Raw genomic sequence first — 22,009 nt, 5'->3', positions numbered from 1 at the left:
TTTCGAAGCATTTTTAAAGTACATGTAATGACATTGTATTATATGAACGTTGAAAGAGAAGTAGAAATATATAAATCAAAGTCGCACAAATAAAATGCTATTTTAGCTACAAATTTCACTTGATTCGTCAGACTTATCGAGGCATTGGATTCTGCCATCACACAGTTGGTCGTCTTTCACACATTGTAGCCCATCTGCGCACTTCTGGGCTCCGGGACCACAATCAAGTGCTTCAAATACAAAATTACTTCTGTTATACAATAAACTAAACATATTTTTGAAACAAAAAATATTGCTACGATAAAACAAGAAATAGTCATAAAGTAATACCATATACTTAGAAAAACACAATTCAAAAAAAGCAGGCGATTACAAATTTCTAGAAAGAACTGTTATACATAACCAAATAATTCATTTTCTTTTTTTTTTTTAGCTTTAAGTGTAATATTGATATTGAAATTTGATTTATATTGCTTGTATTTTCGCTCATCTAATTTACCATCGAATGTTTAATTATTCTTGCTTATGGTATTTTCGATATTAATGAATCAAATTTTCAGAGTTGACTACTTGAATAAAAGAGTTATCAAGGAAACCAAGATTCTAGCGATAATCAAACAGATACAATCTATGGACAAAGACCAGACACGGAGAACAGACACACACAACAAAGAACGTAAATAACCCAAACAATTTGTACAAAGTAACAAAAGTAAGTGAGCAACTCGGACTTCACTTAAAACATGTGCATAGTTAGGGAAAGCGTCCTCTGCGTTTCTCGAAACACCCGCCGCAATGTTACATCACTGTTAGTGAACAAATATATGATTTATGTCCGTTTCTCACCTCTACAAAATTCTTCATCTTCGTCGAGTTCAAAATCATCACTTGTACAGTCATTGTTTCCATCGCAAGCCTTAAACTTGTCAAAACATGTATATCCATTTCTACATTTAACAAAACTCCCTTTACACTGGAAATCTGTTGAAAAAAAGGATCAGCTTTTTTGTACTCATTAGGTTGATGACGTACCTTTTTTATTTGAAATGATCTTATCAAATAACCAGCAAAATTGGGATGGATTCTGTATTACTTCCCGTGAATTAAATGATAAGCTTTTTTAAAGCATATGATTCTCGAATTGTATGCAATTTATACATTTAATCTAGGTGTTATTATGTAGGATAGAGGATCACATTTATGATGCTTGTCACAACAAATCAATATTATACCACTAATATTATTATACTAATCGTTTTTTCATGCCTTTCTATACGTTTACATTATCTTCCCTACATCGATTTGATCCGATGGAGCAGTGTAGTGAATAGAGTCGTCACATTTTGAGACGTTTGTATAATATTGATTTGTTGTGACATGCACCATTAATTTGGTTCTCTATCCTACATAATAGCACCTGGATAAACTTCCCCGTACTACCATCATTACTAAATTACAACACTAGATTAGCTCTACGAGGAGGAATGACCCGGCCAGCGAAAGCTATATTTTTATATAGCCTAGCTGGCCGAGTGGTCTAGGGCGCTGGACTTTGTGCAGGCGGTGTTGCCATAGATGTCACGGCAGTACGAATTCGAGTCCCGCGGAGAAAAGGAACAAAATTATGCATCGCAAATTTGACAGTTCTAACATCTTTGGGAATTTGTCAGACCGTTCTATACGCTTACATTATCTTTCATATATATATATATTGAAAAGGTAGAAGTTGTCTCTTTTGTAAAGATGTAGTTGTACAGTTTAAATCTAAAAAGAGGATTCATAAAATCACCTTTGCAGAAGTTTCTGTCTATATCACTCTCATCATCACATTCTGGGTTAAATGTCGTCAGGCACAGTCTAGTTTCCTTTATACATTCAATCCCATCTTTGCACTTTGTGTATCCTTCGGGGCAGGAATGATCTGAAATATATAAATTGGTTCTTTTTGTAATAGTCTTGCAGAATTGGGTATATTAAACCACAGAAATGATAAAACATATTTTGCTGTAAAAATATTGACAGCGACATATAACATTCACATTATTTGACCAGACATTTCTCGAACAGTTTTGTAGTTTTCTTAAGGAAAGAGATATTATTGCTGCAATTGTACGTTGAAGTAATTGCATATTTGGTCCTTTTTCCGGGATCGTGTTACGTTTATCCTCCGACAAATTCCGTGTCCCTCCGTTGGTCCTCTCTCAATTTGTCCATTATCTCGCGGTTTTCAAATGAGATGGAACTTTATATAGTTATTGAGTGTCGTAAAATACGGAACTAGTGTAAATTTGAGTTTTCTGTTTGAGCGGATAATTTATACAAAACTTTCGACCCTTCAAATTCTATTTTTTTACACCAAAACTTGTGTGATGAAGTTCGTCATCTGTTTTTGAACATAAGGAATTGTGAAAGTACTCTTTTGTTTTTATGAAATCAAATTTTAAAATTAATTTTGAATTTCAACTTTAATATTTCTCAAATAATTAGAGTTATTCATTTCAATTCATTTGATTCTATTCTGTTTTTTTTTTTTTTTTTTTTTTTTTTTTTTTTTTGTCTTTTTTGAATGTTGAAAAAGGAAACTTTATAGTACGTGGGCTGATATAATCCCGCAAGCACCTTACTATCAACCATGTACCCTTATACCTCCCATTTACGACAAATTTGGTCGCAAAAAAATAAAGTGAAGCACTTCTGTATTTTTTCTGTTACTTTTATACCAGAATAAACAAAAGTCGTTTTTTTTTCCTTCTAACTTCCCCTTTCTTCAAAACAAAGTAAATTAATAAGGTATTGTAATACAGCCAAAAATGTCAGCTTTGTAATGGTACCAAATAAGTTGTATTCATACTAAGGGTTTTGGCAAAAAAAAATTTTAAAAATTATATTCCTACCCCACCGAAAAATCGCTGAAAATTGACATTTTTTCAATGTCAAAACCCTAGAATATTTATGCTTCAGTTAAAAATTGCTTATTTGGTATTTTCTATTTATTATTTAACAAATGATACTTGTAGGTTTCTTTTGATTACTTGTAGACACGTGGCAATAATGTGTAGAGTCGAATTTATACAATGTTTGTGTGAAAATCGAAAATCCCAGTTTTTGCAAAATTTGACACATTGTGACTATTAAAATCGTCACAGATCATCAAAAGAACCCAAGAAAGGTATTAATTGTGATAGCACCAAATAGGCTATTATTTACTGAAGCTTAAAAGTTTTTGACATTGAAAATATGTCCAGTTAAGCGGTTTTTTTTTCAATGGGGCAGGTGAATAGAATTTTCCTTTTACTCCAAATCTTAAGTGTTTATGGAAACTTTTGGCACCATTTAAAATCGGAGATATTGGGTCACATTATGATTTATATTTTTATTCAATTTCTTTACATGTGATGTCACAGGAAGGTTTAGACGCTCGAACAATTTGTGTTACAAATTTAGGTACAAATATAGGCTTGTACTGAAAGAGAATGCGAGAATATTCTTTGTCGACAAATTAATTTTGTATAGGTATATAGGTACGTGAAATGCATCATGAAGTTGATGAGTGGGGTTGAACGGTGGACCCACCGAGCACATAAACTATAAGCTCTTATAAGATTATATAGTCAGGATAAACGTTTAAATCTGAGTTTGATCTATTGTTTATTCATGGATATCAAATACAACACAACATGACGGGGTATCTAAATCTCCAATTAAACGCTCTTATTCTATGGTTCGAATGATGAGTTTAAGGAATAGCCTACAATTCGATAACGCTTGACTTGATTAAATTTGAAAAAAGACGATGATTACTAAATATTACTTGTACACATGTCATGGCCTTCATCACTTCCATCAGTACAATCCACTATTCCATTACAAAGCTCAGTCCTACTTATACACTGGATTTCATCTTTACACTTAACATTACCGGCTGGACAACTGAATTCTAAAACAAGAATTACATTCTTTTTAATTGAATTAAAGATATTAAGTTACTTTATTTTCTTTATTTTCACTGCAACAGCAGATTACATGTACCAAGTATTACGCTATTAACAATTTTAAAAGGGAAAGACCACCTTTGCATTAAGTTAGCTTCTTATGATAAATCATACCCACGTAAACAAAAATAAATAACCTTTGATGCAAAATGCGCTTCTATAAAATGCTCAAGGCTATGCAAAGTTCGAAATCCTTGAAATATAAGTGTATAGCCATCTTGCAGAACTCTTCTTTCTGAAGGAAGATCATAGTCAGACTTTATTGATTTTTACCAATAGCTTCAAATTGACTCGTGACGTCACTAAGTCGGTTTAGCACTGATCAAGTACTGAAAATAATATGTAAACAAAGAATATTCCGTAAATATTTCTACGATCCTGTTTATCTAATCACCAAAACATGATGACTTGTCAAGCTTACGATTGCACGAATGATAAAAGAAAAATGTTCTCAAAGTTTTTTTTATTTTTACCAGCAACACGAACATTCTTCGGAAGTAGCCATAAGATTTTCCTTTCAAATACTAGTCATCTGGCTGCAAATCCCGTTGTTCGTCAATGACGTTTCCCATTTGCTTACATGTTGTGCCCCAATCTCTTCTTCTATTAATTTTGGGTTGAAAGTATGGGGGGAAAGTCCCAAATTTGCGATTTCTTCGGACATCGTTATCAATCACCTATTTACTTTCACTTTACAAAACGACTTCGTGACGTCACAGTTCAACCGATCATGGTTGCGCCTCAGGCGAATAGCAAAGTACCACCGTGACCCCGAATTCCTTTGATCCAATATGCACATATGCACTAAAGAATGAGAAGATAACTCCATTTGGGGGCGCTTTAAATACCGCGCGAATTTTTTCAGTCTTGTATGCCTCAGAAAATCATTTAAAGTATTAATTATTAAATAACCTAAACGATTATTTCCAGTACAATTTGTGAAAAGAATGGTTGATGTTTGTTTACATCTATTTTTGGAGTGAATTCATTGAACCAATGAACGATGAGATCGAAATAAAATCACCATCTCGGAAAACAAGATTTCCCTTTTTTACTTTATTACCCAAGGGGTTTTCTCTGTAGATTGTCCAATGATCTTTGACCATCTAAGGGGATTAACTGTTTCAAAGTCGGGATCACCGTTTGTTTGCACTTTTAAGACCACCGAAATGGCATGTGCACGTCGCTGTCTGTGACAAAATCAAGCGATATCTCGCCAAAATACTTGTTGATACGCACAATAAATGGTACAATTGGGACCAGAGCTTGTATATTCAGGTTAGTTATGCCACCCTAACATATCTTGTGCATTATCTTTGATGGGATTAGCCATGATATGGTTCAAGCCCTCCCCCCCCCTCCCCCCCCCCCCCCATTTTCCACGCGTATGAAAGAAACTTATCTCGGATTTTATAATACACAATCTACGTTGAAACAGCGAACATTGTGTTTGGCATGGTGTAAACACTCATTCTTATCTTCAGTATACACCACGTATACACATATATTTTCCCAAAATGCAAATTGGGTTGCCCCAACCAAGTCAGAATGGTCCATAATTTTAGTGTCTTTATTCTTTCTGCTGACATACACCAAGGCGTTTGAAATATACTATAAAAATCCTTGCATACATTATTGTAATGAACAAATAATGAATTATTAATTTGTGAGTGTAGCTATATATATATATCAATAAAAAATAGTCATTCTGATTCTCTTTCACCAATGATTTTTTAATATAGAAATGAAATTCTATGAAAATACCTTTTTCACTCATTAGAGCTTTGGATATTTGGAAATGCAGTATCACAGGTATAGTCATTTTTTTTTTTTTTTCGAAATTCGAATTTCCCAATTATAAATCTCGATTAATTAATTAATTAAGAAAAGGAAACTATTTTGTTTCAATTTAATTGTCATAAATATTTAACAGATTAGTTTCAATATTTATGACTTGCACACTAACATGGTCTTCTCCTTTAATTGTCAGCAATTTTACTAACATAAGCAACTTTTGTCTAGAAAATGTAGTTGTTACAAGAGGTATGACGTTTAGTATTTGTTTTAATCAACCGAGCGAAATAAGAAATCGTAACCGGTGTAATCAATATATGCTCTGACCTGGGTCAGTTAAGTTAAAATAAAGTAAAAAAAAATAACATATTGTCATTATAGTTTTCTGATTATCTAATATTAATTCATAATAAAATTACCTACAATTTTTTACGATATATCTATAATTTGGCTTTGTTGTTTGCCTAACTTAAATTCAAGTTTGTACTTTTTTTATAATATTATTTGAAATTCTGGTCATTACGTCATCCTACTGTTCTACATACATAGTATTTATACCATATAAATATCTGCGATTTAATGTAAACACAGATGTTGTCCTCTTAAATCGATAACAGATTTGGATTAACAGATTACCTGTGAGTAAATCACATACTTTCTTGCATACAATTACCTTTACAAAAAGCAGGATCTTTATCTGAACGATCATTACACACTGACGTGTACCAACCAAAAGTCCGACACATATAGTTTTCATCGATACACTGTCGTCCATCCCTACATTTCATAAACCCAGGTAAACACTCATAATCTGATAAAAATTACAAAACATAGAAAGGTTTAATCAAAGTTTAATGCTTAGTTAACATTTTATTTACCTATAGTGAACACCTCCTTTTATGACATACTACGACCGTAATTTGAGTTTACTGTCAAGCATCCATTTAGGACAGCCAAGTCGACAATGAATGAACAAAGAAATGACAATTCCAAAAATAAAATTATGGAAACAACTTCCGTACATGCGTAAAATATGCGCGTCAATCGTTAGAACGAATGTGCATTGAAATCGTCTGAAACTTTTTTGAAAGATAAATATCATGATTTTAATTATTAATATGGAAAAAAGGAACAAATTCTCCCAGTTCAAAGAAAAAACTGTAGACCTGGAAAATCGGAACTTAAAACATATACATATATATACACAGATAAAATTATTTTACAAGGTTTTCACACGAATTTCATATGATTTCACCTGAATTGAGCAAAATCCCATGTAAAACTCGATTTACATGAAAAATATTTGCGTGTGTAATTAAGTACCAGTCCATATAAAATTCAGACAGTGTCAATATTTAAGTGATTCATGGTGAAGAGAAACCCACGAACATACAATGCTTTTCAATCCTCATATGGTATATTTGTTTACTTAACAGTTGTCCTTTCCATATTCAGATCTGTACTTTTGAGAAAATAATACATATTTCTCCCACTAAAATCAACCTTATCGAAATAAATGAAGAACGTTAACTCTTGCAAGAGCTAATTCCATGTACAATCCATATAAATGTTACTTAAAAAGCGCAACACCCAAATGGAAAACTATGACTGGTTATATTGCCTGTTCCTGATTCTGAATAAGAAATGAAGGTAAAACTGTTGGGTTTTTGACAAGCACGAATCACATCCTGTCTGATTTTTACAGAGACTGCTACTGAAATAAAGCGCCCAGTCAGGATTTTATTTTCTGTGTAAAAGTCCGACGAAAGAGCCTTCATGGTCTGTTCTCAATTCGAAAAACATTTCATGCTTAACCTGATCTTAACGTTTTTAGACCAAATTTATTTCTATTGATTAAAATAAACATTTAATGATTTCTGTAGTTATTTCTGTAATATTCTGGTCCTAAGGAGTTTTTTTTTTATATTGCTTCTGAAAAAAAACTAACAGATCTAAGGAATTTTGAAAATCGAAAAAAAACATTATCACACTAAATAAACGAACACTCACTACTACATATGGAACTGTCTGATTTATCAAGACAAAATGTCCGACCGTCACATCTAAAGTCCAACCGGAAACACTCTTTACCATCAGTACATTTTTCAAATCCCCGTGGACATTGGTAATCTGAGTTCGAAAATAAAATATATTTTGATATGATATTTGCTTTTATATGAAATATAATTATTGCTAGACTTTATGCTTCTGGTGTATATTCTACTGTTGTAAGTTTTTCACTATAGCCGATGACAGTTCAAGCCAATTTTCGATTTAATTAGTATTTTCTTCAGCCTTTCTTTTTTCGAAACTGAGTTGTCTTTCTTTTTATTTGTTATGCGTTTCTCAGTTTATAAAAAATCAAACATCAGTACTTATGATTGATATACACAATCAAAAAGAATTTTGTATTTTTTTTCGAGAAATTCCATTGTAATTTGGCCATTTTTGTTGCTAAGTGCCGATGGTTGAAAACTGATAATTGCATTTTTCAATTTCTATGTTGACAAAAATGTAGTTTCCCACGAATTTGAAATTTAACAATTATTTAGTAGGATTGATAACCTTCAGAAGAATTTTTGACACAAAATATTAATAAAGTGGCAAACTACCGACATCCGAAAATCGTCTTGGTAACAAAATAAGGCCGATTTTGGGATACGAATGAGCAAGTTATTTAACATATTTCATCGATTGGTGTCTATACGATTGTATACCAATGTTTATTTCGAACGATATGTTATTTATGTGACACTGAGTAGAGCTAGTCCTATTCCTCCAGTAGAACAGATATATACGTATTGGCTGAATGTATAATCATTGCGGTGGTTTCAAATTTGCCAGTTTTGACCTTGATATTTTCATTTGTTACATGGACTTTTCCTGTTTTGATATTCCTTTTGACTATCATCTTAAGTTTTTCAAAGTCGGTCATTTTAATACATCACTTCTTTAATTAGTACTTATCTATTGTCGGGGCTCACTAATGTGCAGAGTGTTCTATATTACTTGCTGCGTTCTATTCAATCATTGATACATTTTGTAAAATAACTTGAAAACCTCAAACTTGCACGCATTTTGCATAAAATAAGCAAATAGATTCTTACTTCGACAAAAATCTGGGTCCTCGTCAGACTTGTCGTTACAATCATTAAAGCCATTACACATTTCGTCGTATTCAATGCACTCTAAACCGCCAGGACATTTCAGGCGTGAACCAGGGCATGTGTATTCTGCAGTGTAGGGCATATCATTATATCAAACGTGTGATTCTATATCATTTTTCATATGATTAACTCTACTAAATGCGAAAAAAAACGAACATTTTAAAAAAGAAGAAAAACCAAAAATGAAAATATTGTTGAAACTCGAGTGATTTCCAAAAGGCATTACATGGATAATAGTGCAAACTGACACAAACAAATGAATTCAAAGATTTTTTTCTAAAACAAAAATCCCCATTATTTTATTTGATTCAGTTATAGATGTATCTCAAACATTTAAAACTTGGAATTCGGGTCATTACTTTCCTTGGTTTTTAAAAGTGAAATTGTCATAACTGTTAAATTTGTTTAAAACTTACCTATGCAAAATTCAGGACTTTCATCTGAACCGTCTTGACAGTCAACATACCCGTTACAGAGTGACCTCTTATGAATACACTGCAAACCATCATTACATTTCACTCTATACCCTGAGCATGTGCTTTCTACAATGATAATAGCAAATGCTATATATATTTTTATTCTGTATATAATTTACATCAATACTATAATTACAGGTTTTTTTTAAAAGCAAATCATAAAATGTAAAATATCAAAGACATATGGAGTATTTTGCAATATTAATTTGCCAAATTGGCTGGGATTTATGACAATAAAACTTTCTTTCTTACCCATGTTGAATATATAAAGATACCAGTGGCAGAAAACATAAGAGACATAATTTAAATAAATGTATTTGTCTGTGAAGCAAAACAACTAACATAAATGAAACATTTTAAAATTATTTTTTTTACCTCTACATACATCTGGATTTTCGTCTTCTCCATCTATGCATGTTTGGGTTCCATCGCAAAAACTCTCCTGGTATAAACTGTAATCTATTCCATTTTTACACCGTCGACATTCTACCAAATAGTCAAAAAAGATATATTTATATTGTTTAAGATAAATTTAAAACTAGTAAGTCGCATTTTTTATGTGAATGTGGATATATGAATCTCCAAGAAGGGACAAGATATTATGTATGATTTTAGTTACTTTATGTTCTTTGTTGTGTATGTCTGTTTTCCATGTCTGGTCCTTGTCCCTGGATTACATTCTTTTGATTACCTCTATAACCTTACTTCCCTTGATTACTCTTTCAATTAGATTCGACGTCTTACCAAATTGACTACCCATCAAAATTGGTACCTACTAGCCGCAGTAAAGTACGTACCTCTTTCGACACGAGTCAAAATGGCTAGGTCATAGGATTCACTAAGAATCTCTATTATAATCATACAACTATACTGAGAGTGCGTTGAAATTACTAAAGTTTTAATCAAAGTTTACATGCCCATGTCTGCGGAGGTAAGATTTGTTTTATTCTCTTCTGGAAGTGGGTGTGCTTGATATTTTTTTTTTTCCGAATCATACCTTTCAAAGCACACCTCAACATGATAATGACTGTGCTAGTGTATCAATGTCATTGCTTTGCATTTTCAAAATGCTTTCTATTTGAGGTTTAGTCTATATTTAATTAAATAAAATGCTTGAAATACGTCCTTTATTATAGGTACACGAATATCCATAAAAAATATTCATATTTTCTATCAAACTCATTCTATATATTATTTAATAATGTCGTCCTATCGTGTAAGTTCGTAATGAAAAGTATACATTTTATTTCTTATGAAATCTTCAAGTACAGTTTTGGCCCTATGTTAATTTTTGTCCCATAATTTATGGCTTTTTGATATTAAGTTCAAGGATCAAATTCCGGCGTTTCACAAAATAATTAATAATGACGCTTGCTTTATGGTGTTTCTTTTTGTTTTTAATTCCCTTGATCTAATTTTGGTTTGTTTGTTTGTTTGTTGGGGTTTAACGTTCGAGCAGCAATATTTCAGCTATATGCAGACAATGAACATGAAATGGATGATAAAATGAACATGAAATGAAGAAAAAAAAAAGGGATGGGTCACAAGGATAATAGGGTCGACAAATTTTGATTGCCACTGGAAAAAGGGGGGATGGGTAAGGTCGGGCAATTTAGCCTCCTGTGGCGGAGCGCAAAGGTTCCTACTCCTATCGAATACCACAGCAGGGTTCTTTAACGTGCGAGGAACGTAGTATCTTTCCCAACACGGTGCACCACTATGGTTTGCGGTCAGGTTTTCCGTATTATAGCCTGACAACCCCAGCATGTAACACGCCAGGGGTACCCCATTCCACCACCTGGGGCACACATTCCAGTTGCTCTGTGGGCAGAGCGCCTAGCCCCCGGCTAGGTTTCTGAGCACTATTTAGTCGCCTTATACGACAAGCTTAGCGCTGCTGCAGGCCTATTCTTTTAACACCCGGACCTGCACGGGGCGATCTAATTTTAGATATGTTTTTACTATTTCCAAGTTATTTATACGTTTGCATCATGATACTTAGCTGAAGAGAATGATTTTGTTATAGTGTGAAATTGTTATTGATAGTAAGTTTACTGTGATTGATATTAATTGGCTACTAACATCATCGTATATACTGTAAAACCAATATTTAACTTGTAGAGTATACGTTTATTATAAATAAACAAAAAGTGAAGATGATACTATAAAAAAAAATGTTTAAATCTCTATAAGTTTAGGTCATTTAACATTTTATATATAACGTACTTTATGGTGTAAAGTAGGCGTTAAAAGAATTTACAACTAAAATATTCATCATCATATCAATTTCCTATCAGGGATGAGGTGGAAACCTTAATAGTTTCAAAGTTTCAAACATCATTTGGTTAATTACCACAAGGAATATACTATCATATCTTAAAGCATTTATCAAACCAACAAATACTAAATATCATTTTAGTCCATGGGCTGGGAGGGTCTACCGTGCACCCCCCCCCCACTCATCAACTTCATGGTGATTTTTAGGTTCCTTTATATCTCCCATTACCAAATCAATTTGTCACCAAAGAATATTCTCGGATTCTTTTTCAGTATAGGCCTATATGTGTACCCCACTGGGTAAAAAGCCAAGATTTTTGTGACTTAATTGTTTGAGCGTCTAAGCTTTCCTGCGATATCATGTGTGACCAAACAAAACAAATTTAGACAATATCTTGTAGCCCAATGTCTCAGCTTTACAATGGTACCAAGAAAATTGCGATAACCCTTATGATTTGCGGTAAAATGAAAAAAATGTACCCCTACCCCACCGAAATATCGCTTAAATTGACATATTGACATATGTCAGAACCCCTAGAGTATTAATACTACAGTAAAAAAAATAGCTTATTTGGTATTTTCTGTTTAGTATTATTACAAGGCGCTTAGATTTTTCTTTAAGGAGGAATTTTCAGGATTTCATAATTTTCTTCTACATCACCCGATATTGTTCTTTTTTTAGATTACCGTAGTTCAAAGAAGCTTTTATGTGATACGGTTCATTAATACAGTGTTTTAGCTTCCAAATGAGCCCAAGTAATAAATATCGGAATTATTCCAAGTCAAGTAAGGTGAAAATTGCCACCCCTACCATGAACAAAATGCCTCCACATGAACTAAAATGTTAATTTTCGGCATATAAACGGTGTACAATAGACATATTGGGTACTATTGTTTTAATTATCGATGTATTCAACATACCTGCTCATTGCAGGTGCGTATTTTTCAGTTTCAATATGAAAATAATGAGTTTTTTCATAAAAAGGGGAATTTTCGGAATTTCATATTTTCCTCAATTTCACCTATAATTGGCAATTTCTTTCAAATGCCGTACTTCAAACAATTTATTTATTTAAATATACAATAGCTTATTTGAGGTACGGTATTTGAAAAAAAAGGCCAATTATAGGTGAAAAAGAAGGCAAAATGAATGTCCAAAAATTCCCCTATTCATGAAAAATTCGTTATTGTCATATTGAAACTGAAAAATGCGCGCCTGAAATGACAAGATATGTTGGATACATAAATAATTAGAACAATACTACCCAATTTGTCTATTGTACACCGTTTGTATATCAATAATTAACATTTGGGTTCATATTGATGCATTTTATTCATGGGTATGGATGGCAATTTTTCACCTAACTTGACTTAGAAAAGTCTGAAATTATGAAATTCTAAAAATATCCCCTTTTTACGATTTTATAGTTATTTTAACCCCAAAAAGAAAATCTAAACGCCTTAATTGATCGGATATATTGGGAACATCATTATCTTAACTATGAATGCCTAAAATATGAGTTTTAGAATGTCAGTATGCTGTGAATAAGAATTCTGTTTGATACTGAGACCAGATTTCTATGGGTAGGGTAATATTTTCAACATTTTTTTCGAAAATTAGTTTTTCGTGGCTTATTTCTGTAGCAAATTAAATTACATGTATCTATCGAGTGATACTAAATTTGAGACGTTTTAGTTGAGCAATAACTTGAAAAGTCGAATTTATGTGACTTTTGACTGAAAAATCGAAAATCCCATTTAAAGGTACCTGAAAATCATATTTCGGTTGATGAGTGGGGATGCACGGAGGGTTATCTCAGCCCACGTACTATTTGTTTATATTGAAAAGTTTCTCATTAAGACTTCTGAACTAAAACCAGATTTGCTACACTATATACGGATTTCTTTAGTAAACGTACCAGATAATTGGCAAATGCTGATAACAAGTACTATACCAACGATAACTCTGTATGCTGTCATTTTCATCTACAAGTATACAATGACACCCGTAGGGTTTTTTTTTTTTTTTTTTTTTTTTGTTTTTTGTTTTGGTATTTTCGATTTTCAGTAAAAAACAATTGAAAGATGATATGCGTCAATAAACGACATCGTTATCAATAAATCGATCTTCGCATAGAGTAAATATACTTGAATAATCTTAACAGTTTGAGAATAAGATTGATTCTACTATGAGACGTTTTTGCATTGACGCGTAAATTGAATAGTTTATGTGTATTTGCTGCAACGTCGATATACAGTACATGGAGTCAAGCCATGGAGTAGTACACATTTCACAGTTGATCCGGTACCGTCTAGCTTGTATTTGTTCACGAATGTTCTCTGTACAGCACAGATATTGTTTAAAACTTCATCAGGAGTTCGTCATCACAGTTTGATTGACTGCTATAAAACTTCTATCCCAAAGATGAAACAAGATATTTTCAATTAAATTTGACAACTTGCCGAATATGACACACCACAATGCTCCAGTTTCAAAACGGTAATTTTCAATTGCAGTTACATGAAGTATTTAAGTAGCTGTCTTTGTAAGAATCGTGCAAAATCTGAAAAATGTGATACACCCCAAAAAGCTTCATATTTTTATTTTTGTAATTAAGTTGTTTTATGGGTCTATACAATGAAATGTGTAATTATTCATTTAAATATGTCTGCTCTTAGGAGATAATCAACATTGAAAATCCAATAGATTCTATTATATTTGAGTGTCATTTATAGAGTTATCTCCCTTAATTTTGAAATCTACAGTGCTTTCTATAAAACTATCTCCTAAGAGCACGGAATATATGAAAAACCACCAGTTATTTTCTGTTTACTATGACATTTCAAACAAAATATCAAAAATAAAAATCTGTAGGCTTTTTACCCATGAATCACATTTTGCATGATTCTTAGCTGGAGTGCTACTTAATTATTTGTACTACCATCATGTAATGAAGTTGTAATTACACAAGGATGCAATTCATTTACTTTGAAATCTCTCATTAAATTCATGGCACGAGGTAATTGTTTTCGCATAGTGTTTTGCTTTGCAATATCAAGTTCAAGATCAAATGATCCAGCGTTTTTACATATATTGTTTATATTGTTCATATATATGTTTCATGATTAATTTAATTATCAGAATTTCATTTGCCTCTTTTGAACATGTTTACTATTTCCGCGTTTTTTACATCATGACACTTAGGTTAAATTGAATGATATCGACCAATTGTGAATTGTTTTTGAGGGACCCCTTTTTTCCTCGTGGTGGAGAGCTGCATTATTGTTGCTAGATTACACCCACTTGCCTTAAGACTTCTAAACCTTCCGGAGAAACTGGTGTCACTCCCGGGTTTTTGTGAAACTTTATATTGTTAATGCTTGAGTCGTTTCCTTTTTTTTTTTTTTTTTTTTGGTGTTGACTTGTTTTCCTATTCTTCAGTTCTATTTTATTCGGTCCGCTTAATTGTGTATTTATTTCCTGTTTTCATGGTGTGGTCATTATTTTGGATTGTGATGTAGTTGAATTGTCTCATTATTTAAGCTTCGGAATTTTTGGGGTTTTTTATTTGCCGAAATATATAATATACAAAATCATCAGATTAAATGAAACAAAAAATATCGGATGTACAAACATGTGCCCACTTTGCAATCATAGTATAAAGATCCAACTTGTTAAATAATTAAGAAATAATTCGTAGATTTGTACGCATTTTAACATGGGTACGGCGTTTATATTCAATTATTACAGCGAGGTGTTAAATGAGAATATAAATGCCAAACCCATGTTAAAATGATTACAAATATACCTCCGGAAGGCATTATTTCTTTTCTAATATCAAAATACGGTATTTTTGAGACAAAAATTTATCTTAGCGTAGCAAAAATAACGGCTGTTCCGTTTTACCTCCCCGTATGGAGGTTAGATTAATTAAGAAATAAACCACATATCCAAGTAAACCATCTATTGAATAATTGTATAAATTCTCGAAGTTGGGAAGTAAAATCTTTTTTTTTTTTTGCTATTTATTTAGAGCCTTATTGGTTCCGTCACAATAATAATGCGTGTTTACATCGCCGCTAATTTCCGTAAGAGGCAATGAGAACAGCCTCCAGGAAAACACCGATGATGCGCATTTCTGTCATAAATTTGTATATTTATGTCATCGTATGTGTTAAATGTGTCTATTTATATAATTGATTTCAATCAGATAACCTCTCGGATGTTAAATCATCGTGTAAACGTTTTTAAATGAGTGTTTTTTCTCGAAGCGTAAGTGGAAGAAAAGAGAGTGCGCAGGTGCTAAAGGTGGGGTTGTACCGACATATACTGTTTGACGATATGAAGACGTCATATCAGAAATGATGGTTTTATGCACTTCTGCATTCGTATGTTTAAGAATAGAATATTTTCAGTAAATAGAAAATGAAACTTACCATAATAACAGTTATAGCTATCTATTTAGCCTGTTTAGATAAGCCTCATATATACGACAGTGAACTCAGCACGTAATTTGTTCATCAATGCATGGTGTCATGACAATAAAGAGGCAATTACTGCAAATTGTAAGTAAATAATTCAAATTACCATTGTTAGTCAATTTTAAATTTTACATGAACTTGAATCAAGGTAAATTATCACTTCAACGCTGTAAGCCGTTATTATTAAAGATATAATTTGTTAACATCGTGTAATACATGGTGTAATAACCTATGACACATAGGAATTTTTTCTTTCTTTTTTACGATAGTTTAAGATTGAGAGATGAGAGATATTCAAACAAAGCACAAAATTGATAAAAAAAAAGTTCAGTTGTGAGAACATGAGTGAAACTGGTAATTGTTTAACAGAATATTTCAATTAACCTGGCGAGGCGTGGTATAAAAATATCGATACTGATTTTCTTTCCTCCTTTTATTTTGTTTCCGATAATTTCCTTGATTTTACTTTGTTTTACTAAGTTTTTTTATTAATGATAACGCATGGTTTTTATATACAGAGAGGCATCTTTATTTGCTGGTTCTTAATTTCAGAAACAACCTTCAGAATAATGCGTTTATTTTATTATAAAAAAACATTACTTTTATTTTGTTGGAACAAGATATTCTCTGCATAAATGTAAGGACTGTCTATTACACACGAAGTGACACGTTATAACCCATTTGCTCTAGACAAAGAAAATCACGGACAATTTTCATGTAGTGAAATGAAAACATTAATTAAGCTAGGATAAATTAAATCTCCTTAATTCCGTGCATAAAAAAATAATGTTTTATGTCGAAGTTATGCAGTTACTTGTGTTCTATATATGATTGATATCCAAAAGTATTCTACAATTGTTTTCATTGGTTTTGATCAGTGAAAAATGTGTGTGTATGTGTGTGTGTTTGAAATATAGAAACATTTCAGATGGTCGAATAGTTTGCAGATAATTTATATAAAATAAGTTAAATAGAGGTATATAACTTATATTTTCCCCTAGAACACCCATGCAAAAGAGATTATTTTTTCCATGCAAAATTTAGCCATTATATAAGATATGATTTAAGAAATATAAAATATAAATAATGAATTGTTTTGTCTTAAATAGAGTGCAAATTCGTAAGTGTGGAGAACGTAATATCAAGACTTTAATTTAAAAAATGAAGCGTAAAACACGAAAAATAACCTATTACTTTCGGTACTCTCACCTCATGTTTATAGAGTAAGCACTACTCTCAAAATAATACTTGCGCACTAAAAACATTGCGTGCAATAGCACGGCAATGATAACCTGGTTGTATATTTATGGGAATATTTTGTGTTCTATTTTTTTTTACAATTATTCTAGTCGTATATGTAATATTGGATTCCAATTAGATCGGTTTCTGTACACGAAAATTATTTACTTTGATTATCCAAATACTTCGATAAAGTATTTAAATAACAAAACACAGTATATCTCTAATCGCATCTTATTTACCATAATAAATTGCCACAAATGAAAGCTTGTAAAACTGTTGATCTTATCTCTCCGCAACTACCTCAAATATTTACTAATCCTCAAATTGTTTGTCTTTGCTAATCACTCTCGTTTTGATATTTCGTTATTGAGTGTTTATTTTCATTTCGGTGAATAATGGACGTGTGAAATAACATTTGGTGGAATTTTCTTGATATGTCTTATTGTCTTAATGAGTAATAAATCGGTGTAAACTCTTTGTTCATTTTGAAAAATCATTTTCTTATGTTAGAACCAATTTATTCATTTCAATATTGAATTAAAAGAACTGGGTATTGGAACTTATCTTTTTTGTACTGTATAACTAAACTTTCATAAGTATCCATACAAAGTCCATAATATATAGATGGATTATCAAAGTGTATTGCCGAATTCCTTTCTTAGATACCTAACGTACCGAGTATTCTTGAGTACATTTATTTACGAATTAAAACTGGTTAATCAAGGTTCTGAATTAAAAGTATCCCCATCCCATATTGTTTTTTAATTTTCTTATTAGAAGCTATCAACAATTAGCGTATAATGCCGTGTGTTCTGATGTCTAAATTTTGAATAGCGTTTACAAACATCAGAGCGTAAATGCCACGTTTCTACGAGCTTAATCTTGCTGTCGTATGGAAATTAAACTGGAAACTGATACGTACAATCAACATGCAATGCATGTGTTACTCCTAAGGTGCTTCAAATGTTTTGTCATTTCTTAGGACTATGCTTATTTTAATTTTTATGAAGACATTTGTTATAATGATAAGTTGTTTACTTTCTGCTCTATTTAAGTCACAAAAATAATAAATGAAGTGAAGTGCATAATACCAAACCAAAATATTAAATGTAAAAAAAGTCATCATTTCGGTCAATTTTTTTATGTCAACCATAAAAGATATAACGAAACCAGAAAATGAGCTAGATTTTGTACAGTCGAAACGGGCCACTGAAACGAACAGACTTTATTTTTTTTTTAAAGTAAATCTAAATAAAATTTAATAAAATGAGAAATGATTTTAAAAAAGACATACCTATTCTAATTCGGGAATGCTAAAATAGACTTATATTCATATTGAATAAATGCATCGGTTGAAACCGTTTAGTAGTGTTTATAATTAACCAGATTGAGCGCTGATAAAATATCAGTATTTACTCATGAAATTCGTAAACTGCACTAATTGTATGAGAAATTTGAGTAGCTGCATGTTTTTGCAGCATTTCAGTCTAAAATCGGCATGTCAGCTGGTTCAAACAAATAATTCGCACTCAAGTAGTAAAATGAATAATATTATGATAATTGATAAGTATTTTTCTCAAGTGTAGGGGAAACATTTAATGCTTTACTATTTCCGTTTCACTTAGACAACTTTACTTTATCAATATATATATCACTTGCGAACTATTGCTCTGCTACTTGAGCTTATCAAGAAATTTTCGTTGGGTACTGTATGGCCGTTCAAAAATAATATTGCTATTGCATCAATATTTGTGAAAAAGGCCCTGCGCGTATTTACATTACACGATGGTGTAAGTGCAATGTTTGAACTGCCTGTAATGGTATGCTTGAACATTCATATCATATAACACTTTTATTGTAATGCGTTAGTTCTTGTTTAAATTATGTTTTTGTTATCGGTGATGTCATTAATTTTACATCAAATTTGCATAAGTACAATACGCAAAATTAATGCATGGTAACCTTTGGTCGCTTTCTATCGCAAATTTTATGTTTTTAGCTGTGCCGAAGGGTATACTGGTTACACCAGGAGGGGGAGGGCACTCAGAATATATATGGTACCGGGTATGTTCCATCCGGAGTTGCATTGTCAACTCGCGATGCATATGGTACCGGGTATGTTCCATCCGGGGTTGCATTGTCAGCCGCATTGTCTGATATGGAGAAGGATTGTATCACCTGAATTGTCTGACATGGAATATGATTTTGTCTAAAGTTTGTAATATTTCAAAAGATTTCATTGAAAAAATATATTATGTGTTGCATTTGTAGTATGCGATTTTAATTACTAGTAGTTCAACGGCGTCAATTTTTCAGACCTGGTGCGAAAGGGTGGTTACAATGTCTTGTAATAAACTTGTCACCGTCATAGTATAGCAATTTTATTCCGGTATTCTTTAAAAAGAACGTCACAAGGTTTAAGTTAGAGAATTGCGATAAATAGCGGATAACAGTCGGAACATCCATTGCCTTCAAACTTAGTTGTTGGTAAAAATGCATGGTAATTTGTGAATTCGTTATGCTGATATTACATCTAGACTTGTAAAGTCAGCCATAGAAACATTTTTTTAAGTTACCAACCGGTATTTATGATCTTGTTTCGCATATACTCATGAGTCAAAGTTAAATGTAAGTATGGCAGTCTTTAGTATTACTAATGCAGAAAAGAATTAAACTTATTTTTAGTGATATAAATGAAATGTGAGAAAGGAGAGAAGGAAGCATTTAACTCTTTTTTCAAACAACTATGTAAATAGTTGATATCCGTATGAAACATTTCGAAGATTATTTTACTCCTATTTAAACATTAAAGCCGTATTTCCAAAATAAAACACAAGTTGAAAGAACTCGGCAAGGACTTTGTTTTTATTCATGCTGATGAAGTTGCAAATAACATTGATGTTTTTTAGGAAATCTAAAAAAAGAAACTACGAACTCACTTACATTCCAACTGCCTAATGTTCAGAAGGTGGATTTGTGAACAAACACAAACTCGTGGCAAGCTGAGCCTAGTAGCATGAAAGTTCGTACTATTTACTGGCTTCTATGACTTCACAAATTACCTCATAAATATAGATTTATTTCCTCTTCAAGTCATTGCTAAACAACAAGACTGCCTATTTTACTTATTAATGCGCTCGATACCATAACAAAATAATTAAAACATTCCGTCCCAAAGCTTCTGAAAATAGTAGAATTTACTTTTTTGGGTGTTAAAAACTTACCTGAAGTGCTTAATTAATTGCATACCCCGGTTGAACATTTTGAATCTGTTCAAAGTTCAAATTTTCGCATGACATTGGTTGTGACCTTGTTGTTAGACATGATGTACCATGGTTCTCAACCTCAAATTGGAAGAATTGGAATTGATATTACATACGATGATGGCATAGGTTTTTGTAGGTTTAAACTGGTCTGATCAGTAAACAGCTAGTTATCCTTTCTTTGCGCTTATGTGTAACGTATAATCAGTTTCTTTATTTCTGATTTAATAATGGACTCAGACCTTTTTAGGCATGTTAAATTGTCTTCACAATAGCTAGTTTTGAAAAGGGGGATGGTTGTGAGTACTTTACCCCTACACCATCCCCTCGCATTTTTTGCACCTGTCCCAGGTCAGGAATTTCTGGCCTCTGTATGCCTTATTTTGTTTTCTCTTTTAGTTTACTTTCTTTTGCTTGAGTACATTATCTGTATTTGTATATCATGTTGTTTTTGGGTCATCTGCAGCCTTCCATCGGTTTTTTGAAGACCCATGGGTGGCCTTGAGCTGACATTTATAATTACGATCTGGGTGTTGTCTCTACTTTGCGTCTATAGTTTGCAATTAAATGTTTAAAAAAAATATCACTGTACCTCTTAAAGAGGAATGACACGAATGAGTGGTCTGTTAGATGATCAAAAATTACTTTATTACTAAATTGAGGTTTTTGTTACTTTTATGTTTGTTTTTGTTACTTTTATGTTTGTTTTTGTTAAGAATATTTTGTTTTGGTTTTGTTTTGATTTTTATTTTATTTGTTTTGGTTTGCTTTTTGTTGTTGTTGTTGTTGCTGCTGCTGCTGTAAAAGACGGAAGAACAATTAACCGAAAAAAGGGTGTTTGTGAATTTCATCATGTGTTATGCAATTGTCTTGTTTTATCCTCTGGTATACTTAGTATAATCGATGACCCGAAATGGAATCAAGCAGATTCTATCATTGTTTGCGTCCAATTATTGCATTCTTATTCAACAAAAAGTTGTAGTTTACTACTCCCTAATAAGTTTCATTCTAAAATGTCAATATTAGAAAAGGCTTTGATTAAGTACTTTCTACTGTTTGGATGAAGGAATTACTTTCAATTATAAACACTATGACGTCACATTCTTGTTTATTTTGTATTTTTGTCAAGATTGTATTCAAAACGAAAATGTTTCTCAAATTCAATGGAAATGATTTATTATGAGAACCATATGTTAATATTCTTATGGCAATCGTTGATAAGTGAAGTAAATGTTGAATATTTACCTTCATGGGGTTGTGTGTAAATTAATTAAAGATAGAATATTCCCTAGTAGGACCTATAAACTCATTATCTG

The 22,009-nt window shown here is 32.0% G+C and overlaps 2 protein-coding genes across 2 annotated transcripts in view; one reads left to right on the top strand and one right to left on the bottom strand.

Annotated features, from left to right (window-relative positions):
- Positions 1–16,266, bottom strand: LOC148614760 (uncharacterized). Its single transcript, XM_088589099.1, has 11 exons — positions 16,144–16,266; positions 13,626–13,692; positions 9,805–9,915; positions 9,370–9,495; positions 8,894–9,019; positions 7,797–7,916; positions 6,460–6,597; positions 3,812–3,937; positions 1,790–1,921; positions 847–981; positions 1–230 (listed from the first exon to the last, which is right to left on the bottom strand). Exons 1-11 carry the CDS (start codon positions 16,144–16,146, stop codon positions 103–105), a joined length of 1,212 nt encoding a protein of 403 aa, XP_088445225.1. The 5' UTR covers positions 16,147–16,266; the 3' UTR covers positions 1–102.
- LOC148614759 (G protein-coupled receptor 22-like) overlaps positions 6,362–22,009 on the top strand; it is a 46,521-nt gene continuing 30,873 nt past the window's right edge. The window contains exon 1 of the mRNA XM_088589100.1: positions 6,362–6,424. The gene's annotated coding sequence lies outside the window, so the exon portion shown is untranslated. The remainder of the gene's footprint in view (positions 6,425–22,009) is intronic.

Source organism: Perna viridis, chromosome 6, assembly GCF_037379345.1.
Source record: "Perna viridis isolate PV_CMFRI_1.1 ecotype Kerala chromosome 6, ASM3737934v1, whole genome shotgun sequence".
Taxonomy (NCBI): domain Eukaryota; kingdom Metazoa; phylum Mollusca; class Bivalvia; order Mytilida; family Mytilidae; genus Perna; species Perna viridis.
Note: the sequence above shows the minus strand (reverse complement) of the source record. Positions and strands in the feature narration are given on the sequence as shown.